The following is a 21,932-nucleotide window of genomic DNA, read 5'->3' as shown; positions in this document are numbered from 1 at the left end:
ATTACCAGCCTTTCAAAGCACTTAATGGCTACGGACGTGAGTGCTACGAGTCTGTAGTCATTTAGGCATGTTGCCTTTTATCTTTTGGGCACAGGGACTATGGTGTTCTGTTTGAAACATGTTGGTATTACAGACTCATTCAGGGACATGTTGAAAATGTCAGTGAAGACACCTGCCAGTTGGTCAGCACATGCTTGGACCAGACGGTAATCCGTCTGACCCCGCAGCCTTTTGTATGTTGATTTGTTTAAAGGTCTTACTCACGTCGGCTACGGAGAGCGTGATTACACAGTCGTCCGGAACAGCTGATGCTCTCATGCATGCCTCAGTGTTGCTTGCCTCGAAGCGAGCATAGAAGTGATTTTGCTCGTCTGGTAAGCTCGTGTCACTAGGTAGCTCGTGGCTGTGCTTCCCTTTGTAGTCTGTAATAGTTTGCAAGCCCTGCCACATCCGACGAGCGTCGGAGCCGGTGTAGTATGATTCAATCTTAGCCCTTTATTGACGCTTTGCCTGTTTGATGGTTCGTCGCAGGGCATAGCGGAATTTCTTGTAAGCTTCCGGGTTAGAGTCCCGCACCTTGAAAGCGGCAGCTCTACCCTTTAGCTCAGTGCGAATGTTGCCTGTAATCCATGGCTTCTGGTTGGGGTATGTACATACAGTCACTGTGGGGACGACGTCCTCGATGCACTTATTGATAAAGCCAGTGACTGATGTGGTGTATTCCTCAATGTCATTGGAAGAATCCCGGAACATGTTCTAGTCTGTGATAGCGAAACAGTCCTGTAGTTTAGCATCTGCTTCATCTGACCACTTTTTTATAGACCAAGTCACTGGTGCTTTCTGCTTTAATTTTTTCTTGTAAGCCGGAATCAGGAGGATAGAGTTGTGGTTGGATATACCAAATGGAGGGCGAGGGAGAGCTTTGTATGCGTCTCTGTGTGTGGAGTACAGGTGATCTTGAATTGTTTTCCCCTCTGGTTGCACATTTAACATGTTGATAGAGATTTGGTAGAACTGATTTAAGTTTCCCTTAAGTTACCTCTTCTTCTTATTGGTGTCCTTTAGTAGTGGTTTCATTGCAGCAATTCGACCATGATGGCCTGATTCACGCAGTCTCCTCTGAACGGTTGATGTTTCTGTTACTTGAACTCTGAAGCATTAATTTGGGCTGCAATTTCTGAGGCTGGGAACTATTATAATCTGCAGTATAGGTAACTCTGGGTCTTCCTTTCCTGTTGTGGTCCTCATGAACGCCAGTTTCATCATAGCGCTTGATGGTTTTTGCGACTGCACTTGAAAAAACTTTCAAAGTTCTTGAAATCTTCCATATTGACTGACCTTCATGTCTTACAGTAATGATGGACTGTCATTTCTCTTTGCTTATTTGAGCTGTTCTTGCCATAATATGGACATGGTATTTTACCAAATAGGGTAAAAGACTGTATACCCTCCTACCTTGTCACAACACAACTGATTGGCTGAAACGCATTAAGAAGAAGGAAAGAAATTCCACAAATTAACTTTTAACAAGGCACACCCATTAATTGAAATGCATTCCAGGTGACTACCTCATGAAGCTGGTTGAGAGAATGCCATGAGTGTGCAAAGCTGTCATCAAGGCACAGGGTGGCTACTTTGAAGAATCTCAAATATAAAATATATTTTGATTTGAACTCTTTTTTTGCCTACTACATGATTCCATGTGTGTTATTTCATAGTTTTGATGTGTTCACTACAATGTAGAAAATAGTTAAAACATAGATGAATAGGTATGTCCAAACTTTTGACTGGTATTGTATATATAATCTCAGTGTTCTGAGAAGAACAACATTGGCAGGGCAATTCAGGTGTAGCCAAGAAATATATTGGGCCTAGTGCACAAACCTCAACATTAGCCAATTAACCAGTTTTTAAGTTGGTTAGTATTGCTTATGCTTTTTAAGTCATGTTTTTAAAATTCAATTCGGAGGGGTAGATCTCAGCTTTCATTTGGACTTAAAGTGATCTTGACGCAGAAAAGGTTGGTAACCACAGATGTAGGCTAGCCTATTAGATAACTGGCTTGTTTTCATACGATATATGTTACATTTTGGGAATTGGACAATTTAGAGTATTATCAATGACTCACATACACTCAGAAAAAAAAGAAACGTCCTCTCACTGTCAACTGTGTTTATTTTCAGCAAACTTAACATGTGTAAATATTTGTATGAACATAACAAGATTCAACAACTGAGACATAAACTGAACAAGTTCCATGGACATGTGACTAACAGTAACGGAATAATGTGTCTCTGAACAAAGGGGGGGATCAAAATCAGAAATAACAGTCAGTATCTGGTGTGGCCACCAGCTGCATTAAGTACTGCAGTGCATCTTCTCCTCATGGACTGCACCAGATTTGCCAGTTCTTGCTGTGAGATGTTACCCCACTCTTCCACCAAGGCCCCTGCAAGTCCCCGGACATTTCTGGGGGGAATGGCCCTAGCCCTCACCCTCCAATCCAATAGGTCCCAGACGTGTTCAATGGGATTGAGATCCGGGCTCTTCACTGGCCATGGCAGATCACTGACATTCCTGTCTTGCAGGAAATCATGCACAGAACGAGCAGTATGGATTGGGGGCATTGTCATGCTGGAGGGTCATGTCAGGTAGAGCCTGCAGGAAGGGTACCACATGAGGGAGGAGGATGTCTTCCCTGCAACGCACAGCATTGAGATTGCCTGCAATGTCAACAATATCAGTCCGATGATGCTGTGACACACTGCCCCAGGCCATGACAGACCCTCCACCTCCAAATCGATCCCGCTCCAGAGTACAGGCCTCAGCGTAACGCTCATTCCTTCGACGATAAACGTGAATCCTACCATTACCCCATGTGAGACAAAACCGTGACTCGTCAGTGAAGAGCACTTTTTTGCCAGTCCTGTCTGATCCAGCAACGGTGGGTTTGTGCCCATAGGCGATGTTGTTGCCGGTGATGTTGTTGCCGGTGATGCCTGCTTTACAACATGCCTACAAGCCCTCAGTCTAGCCTCTCTCAGCCTATTGCGGACAGTCTGAGCCCTGATGGAGCGATTGTGTGTTCCTGGTGTAACTCGGGCAGTTGTTGTTGCCATCCTGTACCTGTCCCGCAGGTGTGATGTTCGGATGTACTGATCCTGTGCAGGTGTTGTTACACGTGGACTGCCACAGTGAGGATGATCAGCTTTCCGTCCTGTCTCTCTGTAGTGCTTTCATAGGAGTCTCACAGTACAGACATGGCAATTTATTGCTCTGGCCACATCTGCAGTCCTCATGCCTCCTTGCAGCATGCCTTTGGCACGTTCACGCAGATGAGCAGGGACCCTGGCTATCTTTCTTTTGGTGTTTTTCAGAGTCTGTAGAAAGGCTTCTTTCGTGTCCTAAGTTTTCATAACTGTGACCTTAATTGCCTCCCGTCTGTAATCTGTTAGTGTCTTAATGACCGTTCCACAGGTTCATGTTCAGTAATTGTTTATGGTTCATTGAGCAAGCTTGGGAAACAATGTTTAAACCCTTTACAATGAAGATTTGTGAAGTTATTTGGATTTTTACAAATTGTTTGAATGACAGGGTCCTGAAAAAGGGACGTTTCTTTTCTTTGCTGAGTTTAGATCTTTTTAATTGATGGCACACTTAGTGGTCAAATCAGCAGAATTACCGCTGATGTAAAATGTTCTTCTTATCGTTGTCAATCTCTCAAATCAAGTATTTTCAAACTTGGCTGAGGTTGGCTACTCTTCTTACATAGTGTCTGAGAGTTTTTCCCTTGTCCTAAGGTTAGGCTAATTCAGGGTTTGCTCCCCAAGGGAGAAAGGCAAAGACTAGAGCATTTACTTGGAATTTCCTGCGATCAAATGTAGGTCTTGATGTTGTTATCTGAATGATGTTTCTCTCTCTCTCTCTCTTTTCCTTTCTCCTCCCCTGCCCTGCTCAATTTCTCCCTCTCTCCCTTGCGCTCTAGTCCTAATTCCACCTCTTACTCATAATAGGGGTATTTATGGAATATGCAAGTGCTTTTAATTATCGTCAGTATTAGGAGACATAAACAACATGTGAGATGTCTGTGTTGACTCAGGGCTCAAATATCTTTGTCCTAACTCAGACCATAGCCTTCTGTCTTCGGTTACTCTTCAAAAAGTTACCAGCATATAGATTCCGGCTTCAGGGCCAGGATGTAGCCCCATGTCATTCTGGGGCACTGATTCAAACCATGGGTTGTCTTTCTCCAATGTGAGACATTTCTTCTTCAGCTGTTGAATTCAGATTTTCGATTCACACTTACTGCGATCTAATGGAATGTTCTAGATTCCTGAAGGTCTTAACCTTTTTAAATCCAGTCTCGCCAGTGGTTAAATCAGAGGTGTGAGTAGCCCTATTGATGTATTGCCCCCACCATTGGTGATGAATGGCGATGGAATGTACAGTGCCTTGCGAAAGTATTCGGCCCCCTTGAACTTTGCGACCTTTTGCCACATTTCAGGCTTCAAACATAAAGATATAAAACTGTATTTTTTTGTGAAGAATCAACAACAAGTGGGACACAATCATGAAGTGGAACGACATTTATTGGATATTTCAAACTTTTTTAACAAATCAAAAACTGAAAAATTGGGCGTGCAAAATTATTCAGCCCCCTTAAGTTAATACTTTGTAGCGCCACCTTTTGCTGCGATTACAGCTGTAAGTCGCTTGGGGTATGTCTCTATCAGTTTTGCACATCGAGAGACTGAATTTTTTTCCCATTCCTCCTTGCAAAACAGTTCGAGCTCAGTGAGGTTGGATGGAGAGCATTTGTGAACAGCAGTTTTCAGTTCTTTCCACAGATTCTCGATTGGATTCAGGTCTGGACTTTGACTTGGCCATTCTAACACCTGGATATGTTTATTTTTGAACCACTCCATTGTAGATTTTGCTTTAAGTTTTGGATCATTGTCTTGTTGGAAGACAAATCTCCGTCCCAGTCTCAGGTCTTTTGCAGACTCCATCAGGTTTTCTTCCAGAATGGTCCTGTATTTGGCTCCATCCATCTTCCCATCAATTTTAACCATCTTCCCTGTCCCTGCTGAAGAAAAGCAGGCCCAAACCATGATGCTGCCACCACCATGTTTGACAGTGGGGATGGTGTGTTCAGCTGTCTTGCTTTTACGCCAAACATAACGTTTTGCATTGTTAACAAAAAGTTCAATTTTGGTTTCATCTGACCAGAGCACCTTCTTCCACATGTTTGGTGTGTCTCCCAGGTGGCTTGTGGCAAACTTTAAACAACACTTTTTATGGATATCTTTAAGAAATGGCTTTCTTCTTGCCACTCTTCCATAAAGGCCAGATTTGTGCAATATACGACTGATTGTTGTCCTATGGACAGAGTCTCCCACCTCAGCTGTAGATCTCTGCAGTTCATCCAGAGTGATCATGGTTCTCTTGGCTGCATCTCTGATCAGTCTTCTCCTTGTATGAGCTGAAAGTTTAGAGGGACGGCCAGGTCTTGGTAGATTTGCAATGGTCTGATACTCCTTCCATTTCAATATTATCGCTTGCACAGTGCTCCTTGGGATGTTTAAAGCTTGGGAAATCTTTTTGTATCCAAATCCGGCTTTAAACTTCTTCACAACAGTATCTCGGACCTGCCTGGTGTGTTCCTTGTTCTTCATGATGCTCTCTGCGCTTTTGACGGACCTCTGAGACTATCACAGTGCAGGTGCATTTATACGGAGACTTGATTACACACAGGTGGATTGTATTTATCATCATTAGTCATTTAGGTCAACATTGGATCATTCAGAGATCCTCACTGAACTTCTGGAGAGAGTTTGCTGCACTGAAAGTAAAGGGGCTGAATAATTTTGCACGCCCAATTTTTCAGTTTTTGATTTGTTAAAAAAGTTTGAAATATCCAATAAATGTCGTTCCACTTCATGACTGTGTCCCACTTGTTGTTGATTCTTCACAAAAAAATACAATCTTATATATTTATGTTTGAAGCCTGAAATGTGGCAAAAGGTCGCAAAGTTCAAGGGGGCCGAATACTTTCGCAAGGCACTGTAATATATCTATATAAGATCCCACAGTTGACAGTGCATGTCAGAGCATAAACCAAGCCATGAGGTCGAAGGAATTATCCGTAGAGCTCCGAGAATGGATTGTTTCGAGACACAGATCTGGGGAAGGCTACCAACAAATGTCTGCAGCATTGAGGTACCCAAGAACACAGTGGCCTCCATTATTCTTAAATGGAAGTTTGGACCAGGCAGTCCTGAGGCATGGTTAGCCCCGGACAGGGACAACTAGGCAGGAAACCCCAAACACCTTGACAAAGCACAGCCCCCCACACCAACAGGCCACTAACTTACTACCCTGAGACAAGGCCGAGTATAGCCCACGAAGATCTCCCCGATGCCCGAGGACAGGAAGGATGGAAGAGCGAAGAGCAAGCCAGTGAGTCAGTCACCGTAATGGGCTCAGAGGTAGAGAAACCCAGTGGACATAGTTGGCCAGGCAGAGACCACAAGGGTATTTCGTCACTCCACAAGGCATTTCACAACGACTGACGTTAATGCCACATGACGATAGTCATTCAGCTCCGCTGGATTGTTCTTTTTTAGAACGGGTCGGATCTCAGATGTCTTCAAGAGTGAGGGAACCATGTGTTCTGATAGGGAGTTGTTTAAGAGAGTACAAAAGATGTCTGCCAGCTCATCTGAGCATTCCTTCAGTAGACTTGTTGGATTTGATTCTCTTGAAGACCTGTCTCACCTCCTCCTCCTCAATGGTTGGCACTTCCACTCCATCCAGGGACTGGAGCTCCAGTTTTTCCGTCAGGCTTTCTGTTACAGTGGAGAAGTCGTGATTATCAAAACAGATAAAAGTGATGAGTTCATTGACAAACTGTTCCTCTTCCTTCATGTTTTTCCCTTTGGTTTTCTTTTTGGCTTGCTCTGTGAGGGTTGCCAGACTTTGCTAGGCCTGCCTGAGATTGTTTTCCAGGCTCAAAATGGTCAGAAACAAATAACTTTCTTCTGAAACTCATCAGTCTATTCTTGTTCTGAGAAATGAAGGCTATTCCATGCGAGAAATTGACAAGAAACTGAAGATCTCTTGTTTTCCACTTTATTTTTGTAGTTGTCCTTAGCCTGGGCTATTTGTTGTTTTACTGTCCTCTACAAGGTTTTCATGTCCTGTTTGTTGCCAGCAGAAAAAGGTGTGTGTTTAAGCTCTGCAGAAATGGCTTGTTATTTGGATAACATTTCACTAATCCATGATAAAACTGCCCTCAGAGAAATGGATATAGACAGTCACTACTCATACTGACTCAAGGGTATAATCCATGATAAAACTGTCCCAGTTTGTACAGGACAAACAGCTTTGCAGGCTCTCTATAGCTTTCTCTTACCATATATTGACTGCCCTTTCCTTAATCTTTTCCTGTTTCACTTTGTTTGAATGTTGGCAGTAATTGAATTGCATAGTGGTCCGATGTGCTCACTGGGGGCTTCAGTAACTTATATGCCCCTTTTCATTATTGCCGTAACACAAATCCAATTTACTATCTCCCCATGGGCTACAAGTAACATTGTTCATAGTTTGGTAGGACAGTATGAAGTGAGAAGGAGTTAAAATACAGTATAAATAAAGAGGTGTGGAGGAAAATAGAGAGAGTAGAGAGGAGCAGGTCTAAGGGATGGTGAAGTGCCCTAAGAAGGGCTTTGTCCGTCTCCAGGAAGACCGGCGTGTAAACAGGAAGAAGTGTTTGGAAACACCCAGGCTTAAGTGGTTGAGCCCAGGCCGCATCATTAGGCCTGTCATTATGACACAGAACCAGTGTCCGTCTTTCCTCTTTTCCCCATACCAGGCATGAGTCACTCTTGTTAGGGATAAGCTGTTTCCAAAAGGGCCTCTATTTCCTATTTAGTGCACTAGTTTGACCAGTGCCCTTAGGGTTCTCTTCAAATGTAGTGCACTTTATAGGGAATAGGGGAATGCTTGGAACGCAGACCATAGTGTCTGCCCAACAACGTTCATCCCAGCCAGAGCAACCCACCCTTCTAATGAATGAATGGATGTATTTTTTTGTATAGACTGATGAATGAGACAATTTTTTCCTTTTTTGTAGATGGTACAGCAGGTTTTCATAGAAGGCGTACAGGAGCGGAAGAGCTAATGCTCACCGCTCTAAAATAAGTGTTTGAATGTCCCAAACAAAACTAGTTTGAGGCTGAAATCTTTGGGAAGATTTCAATTCAATGATTCAGAGTGTAATACTAATACTGTTGCTATAGGCCTATAAAGTGTATTAACTGACATATGGTTCCTTAAATTTGACATCATGGATAGGACAGAATGTATGCCTTCGCAGTCATTTGTAATTTCGCAATGAAGAGCCCGGTTTTCTGCCATCCTACCCCAGACCTTTCTTTTCTTCCCACGGACCTTCATTAGCAATCCATTTGGAATTACATTTCATTCAATTACAGGTTCCCATTCCATGTCGCTCTTCTGCACATGTGGTGTCTTGTTGAATGCCAAACCAAAATATAGTCTCACCAAGACACCAACCAGACACAAAACCCTGCTGACTGGGTTTGGGCCCTCCTTCACTCAACCAAGACATTCCTGCTCACCGGCAGATCAGTCTGTCTGTGGCCATCGCTGTGTGTCTTTCGCTACAATATTTTCCTGTAGATTTATAGTGTCAGCTTCAATACAATCAAGTGTCGGGGAGTTTTAGGTTGGTTTCCTCTTAATGGTGGGATAACGTTGGCTTGGCAGGGGTGGTCCCTCCCTATCTGCCACTTAAACCAACGTGTCTTGAGTGCCTGAGGCTGGTCTAGTGAGTAATGCCTGCAGCACATACAGATTTAGTGAGTAATGCCTGCAGCACATACAGATTTATGATCTTAATTTTTGCCAATTTGCTACAACAGGAAAATAATCCTGCAGCAACAGTGAATTATTATGTGGATTATAATTAATGGACATTTTTGTAGGGGTTGACACATCCAAGCGAAAGAGAAAGAGGAGTGGGAGGCCCCGGTGCACAACAAGTGTCTAGTTTGAGAAACAGACGCCTCACAAGTCCTCAACTGGCAGCTTCATTAAATAGTACCCACAAAACACCCGTCTCAACATCAACAGTGAAGAGGCAACTCCTGGATGCTGGCCTTCTAGGCAGAGTTCTTCTGTCCAGTGTCTGTGTTCTTTTGCCCATCTGAATCTTTTATTTTAATTGGCCAGTCTTAGATATGGCTTTTTCTTTGCAACTCTGCCTAGAAGGCCAGCATCCCGGAGTCACCCTTCACTGTTGACGTTGAGACTGATGTTTTGTGGGTACTATTTAATGAAGCTGCCAGTTGAGGATTGTTGAGGCGTCTCTTTCTCTGTACTTTATAGAATAGTTACACCATTGTATTTGCATCTCATACTGGTGGGCAAATGTTTATTTGGGTTCTGTCTCACCTGCTAGTTAAAAGAACATTACACTTTCGATCTAAAGTTTGTGAGATGTTTTCAGATCTCCAAAGTTGACGGATGTCAAGTTGAAACCACGTCCCATCACATTGGTTGTGTAGATCCATCTAGCCTATATGTTTCAATCCCAAATGAATGGAAAAAATAAGGACCACATTAAACTAGGAAATTAGAGAGTACTCATATTTTCAATTTAGTGGTTAAGTGAGGCATATAGCTAGATCTACACAATCGATGTCATTAGATGTGGTTTCAGCTTGACATTAGTCTACATTTGAGGTCTGAATACATCAGACAAACTTTCATTTTTTAGTGAAATGCCCCTTTAAGTTCTCTCTCAAGAAGCCAAATTGAGCTTGAGAGTTTTTTGTTTGTCTGGGCAGTATGTGGGCTGGATACAACAGTATCAAATCAAATCAAATTTGATTGGTCACATACACATGGTTAGCAGATGTTAATGGGAGTGTAGCAAAATGCTTATGCTTCTAGTACCGACAATGCAGTAATATCTAACAGGTAATCAAACAAAATCACAACAACTACCATATACACACAAATGTAGGGATGAATAAGAATATGTACAGTATATATAAATATATCAATGAGCGATGGCAGTGCAGTATAGGCAAGATGCAGTAGATGGTATAGAATATAGTATATACATATGAGATGAGCAATGTTGTACCACAGTATAACAACATCTTGCTCTTTCCACTCTTATGATTGAAAGTTACCAGAATAGTATTTTGTATACGATTACCTGTATAGTTACTGTGAAGTGTGTTTGCACCTTGTTCTTGATCTTTCTGGACAGTGTATTGTCGGGATACAATGGTACCATCTTTGCCTATGGCCAGACTGGTAGCGGGAAGACCTTCACCATCACAGGAGGCGCTGAGCGCTACAGTGACCGGGGCATCATCCCTCGCACGCTCTCTTACCTCTACCAGCACTTCAGCCAGGTCAGCCGTGTGATGTGCCTAATGCTGTGTAATTTTGGATTATGCTGATTTACTCCTTTAGGGGAGAATTTTTCCTTCTACTTACATTTTCACTTTGGACAACATTTTCCCCACACAAAAACAGCTATGCTGTGAGCTAACACACTGAAAAATTTTCGATACTGTACCTCGCGATTTGCATTGTGTGTGGTGCATCTATCACGCTGTAATCTCTTGTGGACAGAGGTAGGTAACATAAATTATATCTAATGTGGAACTTTTATTCAGGTGTAGTGATTTTTTTTTACACTGATCATTTGGACAAATCACAATTTCGCCAGTACTTGCATCTTTCAAATTTTGCAAGGAGAGGGGACATGTGACCTATAGACTTGCCCAAAACTTGCAGAGAGAGGGGGTGGAGCTACCTCCCTACTTCTGCTCCTTGTTCTAGTCTCCCCCAGAACATAAATTGAGCTTCTGACGCAATTATGCAAGATTTTAGTTGTGGGTTGCCAATATTAATCAGTTTGTAACTCCAGTTGAGACTGCTTTTATCATATAACTGCTTTGGGTGCCTGTAAATAAAATACACCCATTTTCAGTCAAGTCTAGGCTATTGCACACATTCACTAGTGTGTAGGCCAGCTTTCAGCCAGAGGATGTGAGTGACATAAATGCAGAAAATGGCATGATATCCAATTTAATCATACCAGAAGAAGCCAAGAATTAACTTGTTAATTGGCTTTTGATATATCGCCTCTGTAGCTAGATAAGAGAGATAAAAAATCTAACAATCATTACTAACTTATATTTGCAACTAAATGAGTTTGGATATCCCATACACTACAACAATTTTATTAGCAGTGGATAATACTTTAAAAAAAATGTTATTACATACCTATTATATGTATGGCTTATGAATGCGTTATGTCCGTATGAAGATACCTTCAAATGTGTTACCATAACCACCATAATGGGTCATTGTATTGTCTTGTCTACAGGACAGCAGTATGGTGTACACCACCCACATCTCTTACCTGGAGATCTACAACGAGGTGGGCTATGACCTGCTGGACCCCCGGCACGAGGCCTCTCGCCTGGAGGACCTACCGTCAGTACCTCCTTCTTTCCTTTACTTTACTCTAATTAGGCTTGCACACTTAAAGAAGTCCTCCAGTGATTTTTGAACTTTTCCTGTTGATAAGTATAAATACAGTAAAGTACACACACGAAAGGGTAAAAACGTTTTTTTGAGCAAAATAGTTTTTTTCTTTGACACAACTGCAAACTTCATGGAGTAAGGCATTCAAAGAGTTGGGCTGATGGGAAGACGTGATGTCATTGAACTCCCCACTTGCTTAACGAACAATAGAAGAGCAATGAAGAACAAAAGAGGGAAGGCCCAACCTCCCCACTTGTGTTATGTCATGACTTACCTAGACCACCTATTGAGATGTCCCCTTTGTTAAGTCAATCAGGTGTTAAATGAGGTGAAAAGAGACTGGAGTGCCATTCAATGGTACATCCATGACCTTTACATTTATATTTAACCATTGAGTCTTGAAGAATTTATAAATGCCTCATGAGCTTTGTTCAACTGTCATATCCCATCAGATCTCAAAATGTACACCTGTTTTAGTACATTGTTTGTAAACAATGCAATTGTAAACAAACACTGTAGGCTAAAACAATACTTTTGATCTCATGGGCGGTCAGTCCTTGCATCCATAGCTCTGTCTCTGAATTTGAGTGGATACATTTCTCCAGCCCTCTTGCTCGTCTGTTTAACAAAACAGTGGCAGTGGACCGCTTTGTTGTTTTCCCAATTCCAGAATGCCCCTTGAATACAAACTATACATGTCTACCTAACATCTACTATACTGTTTTCCTTTGCTGTGTTCTCTTTCTCTATCAGGTTATTGTGTGTTATTTATATATATATATATACAGTGCCTTGCGAAAGTATTCGGGCCCCCTTGAACTTTGCGACCTTTTGCCACATTTCAGGCTTCAAACATAAAGATATAAAACTGTATTTTTTTGTGAAGAATCAACAACAAGTGGGACACAATCATGAAGTGGAACGACATTTATTGGATATTTCAAACTTTTTTAACAAATCAAAAACTGAAAAATTGGGCGTGCAAAATTATTCAGCCCCTTTACTTTCAGTGCAGCAAACTCTCTCCAGAAGTTCAGTGAGGATCTCTGAATGATCCAATGTTGACCTAAATGACTAATGATGATAAATACAATCCACCTGTGTGTAATCAAGTCTCCGTATAAATGCACCTGCACTGTGATAGTCTCAGAGGTCCGTTAAAAGCGCAGAGAGCATCATGAAGAACAAGGAACACACCAGGCAGGTCCGAGATACTGTTGTGAAGAAGTTTAAAGCCGGATTTGGATACAAAAAGATTTCCCAAGCTTTAAACATCCCAAGGAGCACTGTGCAAGCGATAATATTGAAATGGAAGGAGTATGAGACCACTGCAAATCTACCAAGACCTGGCCGTCCCTCTAAACTTTCAGCTCATACAAGGAGAAGACTGATCAGAGATGCAGCCAAGAGGCCCATGATCACTCTGGATGAACTGCAGAGATCTACAGCTGAGGTGGGAGACTCTGTCCATAGGACAACAATCAGTCGTATATTGCACAAATCTGGCCTTTATGGAAGAGTGGCAAGAAGAAAGCAATTTCTTAAAGATATCGATAAAAAGTGTCATTTAAAGTTTGCCACAAGCCACCTGGGAGACACACCAAACATGTGGAAGAAGGTGCTCTGGTCAGATGAAACCAAAATTGAACTTTTTGGCAACAATGCAAAACGTTATGTTTGGCGTAAAAGCAACACAGCTGAACACACCATCCCCACTGTCAAACATGGTGGTGGCAGCATCATGGTTTGGGCCTGCTTTTCTTCAGCAGGGAAAGGGAAGATGGTTAAAATTGATGGGAAGATGGATGGAGCCAAATACAGGACCATTCTAGAAGAAAACCTGATGGAGTCTGCAAAAGACCTGAGACTGGGACGGAGATTTGTCTTCCAACAAGACAATGATCCAAAACATAAAGCAAAATCTACAATGGAATGGTTCAAAAATAAACATATCCAGGTGTTAGAATGGCCAAGTCAAAGTCCAGACCTGAATCCAATCGAGAATCTGTGGAAAGAACTGAAAACTGCTGTTCACAAATGCTCTCCATCCAACCTCACTGAGCTCGAGCTGTTTTGCAAGGAGGAATGGGAAAACATTTCAGTCTCTCGATGTGCAAAACTGATAGAGACATACCCCAAGCGACTTACAGCTGTAATCGCAGCAAAAGGTGGCGCTACAAAGTATTAACTTAAGGGGGCTGAATAATTTTGCACGCCCAATTTTTCAGTTTTTGATTTGTTAAAAAAGTTTGAAATATCCAATAAATGTCGTTCCACTTCATGATTGTGTCCCACTTGTTGTTGATTCTTCACAAAAAAATACAGTTTTATATCTTTATGTTTGAAGCCTGGAATGTGGCAAAAGTTCAAGGGGGCCGAATACTTTCGCAAGGCACTGTATATATATGCACACACACACACACACACACACACACACACACACTACCGTTCAAAAGTTTTGGGTCACTAAGAAATGTCCTTGTTTTCCATGAAAACATACAAGAAAGTTGTTGCAAAATGAATAGGAAGTATAGTCAAGATGAAGACACGGTTATAAATAATGATTTTTATTTGAAATAATAATTGTGTCCTTCAAAGAAAAATTTTCCATTTGCAGCAACTACAGCCTTGCAGACCTTTTGACATTCTAGTTGTCAAATTGTTGAGGTCATCTGAAGAGATTTGACTTCTTACGGTCAAGCTGCTCCCACAACAGCTTAATAGGGTTGACATCCGGTGACTGTGCTGGCCACTCCATTATAGACAGAATACCAGCTGACTGTTTCTTCCCGAAATAGTTATTGCATAGTTTGTAGCTGAGCTTTGGGTCATTTTCCTGTTGTAGGAGGAAATTGGCTGCAATTAAGCACCGTCCGCAGGGTATGGCATGGCGTTGCAAAATGGAGTGATAGCCTTCCTTCTTCAAGATCCCTTTTAAACTATACAAATCTCCCACTTTACCACCACCAAAGCACCCGCAGACCATCACATTGCCTTCACCATGCTTGACAACTGGCATCAAGCACACCTCCAGCATCTTTTCATTTTTTATGCGTCTCACGGATGTTCTTCTTTGTCATCCGAACACCTCAAACTTAGAATGGTCTGTCCATAACAGTTTTCTCCAATCTTCCTCTGTCCAGTGTCTATGTTCTTCTGCTCATCTGGCGTTTTGCGGGTACTATTTAATAAAGCTGCCAGTTGAGGACTTGTGTGATGTCTGTTTCTCAAACTAGAAACTCTGATGTACTTGACCTTTTGCTCAGTTGTGCACCGGGGCCTCCCACTGCTCATTATATTCTGGTTAGAGCCCTTTTTGTGAAGGGAGTAATACACAGCGTTGCATGATATCTTCAGTTTCTTGGCAATTTCTCGCATGGAATAGCCTTCATTTCTCAGAACAAGAATAGACTGATGAGTTTCAAAAGAAAGTTATTTGTTTCTGGCCATTTTGAGCCTGTAATCGAACTCACAAATACTGATGCTCCATATACTCAACTAGTCTAAATAAGGCCAGTTTTATTGCTTCTTTAATCAGAACAACAGTTTTCAGCTGTGCTAACATAATTGCAAAAGGGTTTTCTAAAATTATAAACTTGCATTAGCTAACACAACGTGCCATTGGAACACAGGAGTGATGGTTGCTGATAATGGGCCTGTGTATGCCTATGAATATATTCCATTAAAAATCTGCCTTTTCCAGCTACAATGGTCATTTACAATGTCTGCACTGTATTTCTGATCAATTTGATGTTTTCTTTCAAAAACAAGGACATTTCTACCTTCAAACTCAGTGCCTCTTTTCTTGACATCATGGGAAATTCAAAAGAAATCAGCCAAGACCTCAGAAAAAAAATGTGTAGACCTCCACAAGTCTGGTTCATCCTTGGGAGAAATTTCCAAATTCCTGAAGGTACCACGTTCATCTGTACAAACAATAGTACGCAAGTATAAACATCATGGAACCATGCAGCCGTCATACCGCTCAGGAAGGAGACGCATTCTGTCTCTTGGAGATGAACATACTTTGGTGCGAAAATTGCAAATCAATCCCAGAACAACATAAAGGACCTTGTGAAGATGCTGGAGGAAACAGGTACAAAAGTATCTATATCCACAGTAAAACGAGTCCTATATCCACTTAACCTGAAAGGCCACTCAGCAAGGAAGAAGCCACTGCTCCAAAACCGCTATAAAAAAGTCAGCCTACGGTTTGCAACTGCACATGGGGACAAAGATTGTACTTTTTGGAGAAATGTCCTCTGGTTCGATGAAACAAAAATAGAACTGTTTGGCCATAACGACAATTGTTATGTTTGGAGGAAAGAGTGTGAGGCTTGCATGCCGAATAACACCATCCCAAACATGAAGCACGGGGGTGGCAGCATCGTGTTGTGGGGGTGCTTTGCTGCAGGAGGGACTGGTGCACTAAACAAATTAGATGGCATCATGAGGAGGGACAATTATGCGGATATAATGAAGCAACATCTCAAGACGTCAGTCAGGAAGTTAATGCTTGGTCGCAAATGGGTCTTCCAAATGGACATACATTTTCTACAGGATTGAGGGGCGTTGTGATGGCCACTCCAATACCTTGACTTTGTTAGCCGTTTTGCCACAAACACGGCCAGAGCCGCTGTCTGTCTGGAGCTGCCCGAGCCGCCCGTCTGTCTGGAGCTGCCGGAGCCTCCCTCCTGTCCGGAGCTGCCGGAGCCGCCCGTCTGTCCGGAGCTGCCGGAGCCGCCCGTCTGTCCGGAACTGCCGGAGCCGCCCATCTGTCCGGAGCTGCCGGAGCCGCCGGTCTGTCCGGAGCTGCCGGAGCCGCCCGTCTGTCCGGAGCTTCCGGAGCCGCCCGTCAGTCCGGAGCTTCCGGAGCCGCCCGTCAGTCCGGAGCTGCCGGAGCCGCCCGTCAGTTGGAGCTGCCGGAGCCGCCCGCCCGTCAGTCCGGAGGCGCCGGAGCCGCCCTTCAGTCCGGAGGCGCCACCTAAGTGGGCCAAGACTGAGGTGGAGCGGGGTCCACGTCCCTCACCCGAGCCGCCGCCGTAAAGAAGGCCCACTCGGTCGGACCCTCCCCTTTAGAGTCAGGTTTTGCGGCCGGAGTCCGCACCTTTGCGGCCGGAGTCACGCCCTGGCATTAGAGAGGCTTTTTATTCTCTATTTTGGTTAGGCCAGGGTGTGATAAGACATTCTACAGTATGTTCTTTTTTCTATGTTTTTGTATTTATTTGTTTTTGGCCGGGTGTGGTTCTCAATCAGGGACAGCTGTCTATCGTTGTCTCTGATTGAGAACCATACTTAGGTAGCTCTTGCCCACATTGGTTTTGTGGGTAGTCGTTTCCTGTTTTGTGTCGTTCACTCACTTTGTTGTTTTTTGTCATTCAGTGTTCAATTTATTTAATTAAATTTACAATGAACACTTACCATGCTGCGTGTTGGTCCGATGATTCCTATTCCTCATCATCAGACGAAGAGGAGAGTCGTTACAGCATGTTTCTAACAGAAACAGCATTATATTGTCAGCTCATATCTGCATGAAGCTGGATTCAATGCTCTCGTCTGCATTAAAATCAAATATCTACGTAGGTTGGATGTGACCGCAGAGATGAGGTGCGCACTGTCGACCACACCCCCTGACTTTGAGAAGCTCCTACGAGACATGCATCAAACACACCCATCTCATTAGTGGTGGTGAGAAGATACATTATGTTAGACTAATTTGCAATTGACTGTCATAGCCCCACATTAGAAATATGTGATGGTGACTTGATAAGACAATCAGAAATACTTTTACATTTCAATTGACTAACATAGCCCCAAATAAAATAGTTAACATTGGCTTTTAATTACAATTTTTTTTCACGTGGTTGGGGTTCCGTTAATTTTCAGATACTCTATCAAAATGGGGTCGTGGGCCAAAAAGGTTTCGGAACCCCTGTCCTACAGTGTTCGCTGTCATTGCATTCTGACTCAGTATTCATGTCCATTTTGACATTTGTGAATGTTTTAATGAAGAATCAAAATGCATTTCACAAGTGAAACAAGATCCCGCAATGATAACCCATTTCCAACAATTTCCAAGGTACGATCATTGATTGGTATCAGCAAGCATTGGTTGGAGGTACTATCCACTATTGTTTAATACATATTTTTTTTAAATACAAGTGAATCGGGGCACAGTAATATCCAGTGGGAGCTAAGAAGGATAGCACCCCAGTAAAGTCATCATGACCGTTGATGACCGAACATTAGCAGGGAAGGTCAAGAACTATCCTACATTACCTACCTCATCCCCATACTGTATTTATTTATTTATCTTGCTCCTTTGCACCTCAGTATCTCTACTTGCACATTCATCTTCTGCACATCTACCATTCCAGTGTTTAATTGCTATATTGTAATTACTTCGCAACCATGGCATATTTATTGCCTTAACTCACCTAATCTTACCTCATTTGCACTCACTGTATATAGACTTTTTGTTTTCTTTTGTTCTACTGTATTATTGACTGTATGTTTTGTTCATTCCATGTGTTGTTGTATGTGTCGATTTGCTATGCTTTATCTTGGCCAGGTCGCAGTTGCAAATGAGAACTTGTTCTCAACTAGCCTACCTGGTTAAATAAAGGTGAATTAAAAAAATAAATAATAATAATAATTGTGTGACGTTGTGTTAACAACATGTCAATCACCCATTTGCATGATTTCAAACTTTCACTCAGCCCTCTCATCCTCTTCGACCCTGTCAGTCAATCAATCCTGTGGGATGTTTTTGCTGGTTGTGGCCTAGGATGTGACACCCAGCATCTGTACAAGCCATCTCTATTTGATGTCACTTGATGTGGGCAATAACTCATCCACTGTTTGTTTTTCAGAGCCTGCATCCTAAATGGCACCCTATTCCCTACATAGTGCACCCATAGGGCTCTGGTCAAAAATAGTGCACTATACAGTAAAGGGAATATAGTACCATTTGGAACGCATACAGATTGTATCTGTCTATCACATTAGAATCTGGGAATGGGGTAGATACAGCATGTGTACAGCGGACTAGGGCGCTGGGCTGTAGCTGTAGCCCAGTGACTTGGACTGTGTTCCAAATGGCACCCTGTTCCCTATGTAGCACATTACTTTTGAACCAAAAGTGCACTTTATAGGGAAAAGTAGTGTACTATATAGGGAGTAGGGTGCCATTTGGGACATAGCCTTGCAGATGCAGTTTGTTTGGATTGAAGGCTGGCCTCTGGGAGGGGGGAATTATGTAACCTTATTAAATAGCCTCAATGTGGAGTTAGTGTCATTAGGCCAATTTTTTATGATGTATAAATCACAGATATTTAAGATATCACACATTCACATAAAGCTAAAATTACAGTAAGCAAAAAGGAATACGTTATATACTCACATTACTCACTATGGATCCCTTTTGGAGTTTGAGTTTTGAACAGATATTATGAACAGCCTATTTTTTTCATTAAAAAATATCTCAGGCTGGTGAAATTTGTGTGTGTGCTTGCCATCTTGCCTCTACAGGAAAGTTACCATCATGGAAGACCCGGACCAGAACATACACCTGAGAAACCTGTCACTCCATCAATCAGCCAACGAGGAGGAGGCTCTCAACTTGCTCTTCCTGGGAGACACCAATCGCATGATTGCAGAGGTAAGGAGTTGGAAGCAAGGGCTTGGAGGATAGGATGTCAGTGGGATAACGTCTCGCCAAAACTCTAAAAAGGCCTTTTCACAATGCTAGCTAGCCTGTGGTCACACAAGCATTTATTAACCCTGGGCTAAGGATTCACACTTGTATTCCAAAGCCCTGGACACAATGTTATAAGTAATGAGACTTTTATTAGCACCTTATTTCCTTTTGCTTCTAGCCTAGCATTTGATTTCCAACAGTGATGGTTTGTATAAATCTTGCTGTCTGACCTACGAAACAATGTTTCACTTTTGAATTTCGATCTTGCCACAATACAGAGAATGCTGACCACAAATGAGACATCAATACAACTTTTCTGATCCAGGTGAAATCATGCAAAAATATTTAATGGATATATCCAATTAAATGTAAATAGAAAAGTTATAAAAACAGACAAATGGAGTGTTTGCCCCCCCTTCCAGAGAGTTTGTAGCTTTAGTTGGCTAAATTAGAAGACGTTAGCCAGCCTGCACAGCAACCATTTTTGTTAGGCATTGCAACCAATGTTTTTGCACGGATGAAGTAGTATGAATTTACTTAACAAAATAACTTGCAGAATGCATTACAGGCATCACGAATATATGTAAATTAGGTGACGGTGCAGCATTTTTGATTGGACAGTGAGCTTTCTGGGCATGGTTCTTAGCCCTGTTTCACACTGGCTATTTTGGCACTGTGTTTCTGGGGCTAGCCCTGAAATCCGGTGCTAACCCTGCTCTGGAGCAGAGCTGGCTAGCCCTGGGCTAAGGTTGGCGCAAGCCCATTTTAAAATGTGAAAATATGAACACTCGCTTAGTTGCGGCCTAAAATCTCCCTAAGAGGTTCTTAGCCCTGGGATAAGGTGCAGTGTGAATATGCCTAAAGGGACCTATTGGTAACGTTGCCTAATGTCTTTAGGAGCATGGAATTACATTTGTGACTTAAAATCAAGCAAACTTTTTTAATTTGAGAACAAAATTCTTATTGCAATCCAAAATACTGATATTGAAAGCAAAACATTAACCCAAAAGTATTGATACCCAAATAAATAATGTTGCAAGGAAATAATTTTGAAAGGCAAGAACAAATGAATTATATATTAATGCAAAAATATATATCTTTGAAACCTTTTAAATGATAATGCAATTGCGATGAAAAGCTTCCATCGTTGCTTTTTTTTTGGTTATGTTACCCTGCCCTTTGCTTTCGCTGCCTTTTCTTTGAAAAGTTTTGACACATTCATTGATGCCCCTCTATTGGTCAACCGGTTTTGCAATGACAGTTCATCCTCATTTGTTAAATCCGAGCGACTTAAAATAATTGGCTAGTACACCTAAACTCAGCAAAAAAAAAAACGTCCTTAACTGCGTTTATTTTCAGCAAACTTAACATGCGTAAATATTTGTATGAACATAACAAGATTCAACAACTGAGACATAAACTGAAAAAATTCCACAGACATGTGACTAACAGAAATTGAATTATGTGTCCCTGAACAAAGGGGGGGGGGGGGGGGGGGGGGGGGGGGGTCAAATGGACTGCACCAGATTTGCCAGTTGCTGTGAGATGTTACCCCACTCTTCCACCAAGGCACCTGCAAGTCCCCGGACATTTCTGGGGGGAATGATGGCCCTAGCCCTTACCCTCCGATCAAACAAGGAGTCATCAGGCCAGGTAGTCCTGAGGCATGGTCCTAGGACTCAGGAGTGAGCATACTTAAATTCACACAGGACACCGGATAAGACAGGAAGAAATACTCCAGATACATTGTTTGAACTGAACACAATGAAAGTTAACATAAGCCCTAGATGCCTTCCAATTGCCGAATTTATAGGCATGCCCAATTTAGGCATATTTTTGGACAACGTGATATTTCGCTCCAAAGTGAGAACTTGAAATATAATGTAGGTCATTAAATAATCGAAAGAAAAACATGTTTATTTATTAGCGTAGTGGTTATAAGTATTTGTGCAATTCATGTGAAATAAGCATAATGTGAAATCATTGTCAAATGCACAAGAGTTACTGTTGCATGTAGGTCTAGATTATGTATTGATCAACTCTAAACCAATTGCAAGTGGCGTAGAAACCACTGACTCCACTGACATTTTTCAATTATCACGACACCTGCTGGTAACTCTTAACTGGTTAGTAAAGCTCATGAGGTGTCATAAATATCTGTCGACTAGGTGAGATTCACGACTAAAGAGGCTTCATGCATAGTTTTTTTTTTTACCCATAGGAGTAGGAGTAAAATGTCTCTATTCTCAGTATTTTCAACCAATTTTCTACTCTGAGACGCTTTGTGGATTCTTGCCTTGGATTGTGCAACATTTGCCCACTATTTTGCACACCCTGACCTTAGAGATCCTTATTATTCTCTATGTTTGGTTAGGTCAGGGTGTGACTCTGTCAATGCAATGCAATAATGCAATAAAATGCAAATTAATGACTTAAAAATCATACATTGTGATTTTCTGGATTTTTGTTTTAGATTCCGTCTCTCACAGTTGAAGTGTACCTATGATAAAAATTACAGACCTCTACATGCTTTGTAAGTAGGAAACACTGCCGATTTTGCAGGTTATCAAATACTTGTTCTCCCCACTGAAAATGTCTTCTCATCGAACTCCCTATCACAATCGCCGGAATGATCCGT

General features: G+C 42.1%; 1 protein-coding gene across 1 annotated transcript in view; it reads left to right on the top strand.

The window, feature by feature from the left end:
• kif6 (kinesin family member 6) overlaps nt 1–21,932 on the top strand; it is a 104,412-nt gene that overhangs the window by 16,708 nt on the left and 65,772 nt on the right. The window contains exons 4-6 of the mRNA XM_021585670.2: nt 10,304–10,451; nt 11,435–11,544; nt 19,126–19,255. Coding sequence (XP_021441345.1) covers nt 10,304–10,451; nt 11,435–11,544; nt 19,126–19,255 — 388 coding nt within the window. The remainder of the gene's footprint in view (nt 1–10,303; nt 10,452–11,434; nt 11,545–19,125; nt 19,256–21,932) is intronic.

This window comes from Oncorhynchus mykiss, chromosome 26 (genome assembly GCF_013265735.2).
Source record: "Oncorhynchus mykiss isolate Arlee chromosome 26, USDA_OmykA_1.1, whole genome shotgun sequence".
NCBI classification, from domain to species: domain Eukaryota; kingdom Metazoa; phylum Chordata; class Actinopteri; order Salmoniformes; family Salmonidae; genus Oncorhynchus; species Oncorhynchus mykiss.
This window is presented reverse-complemented; position numbering and strand designations above follow the sequence as displayed.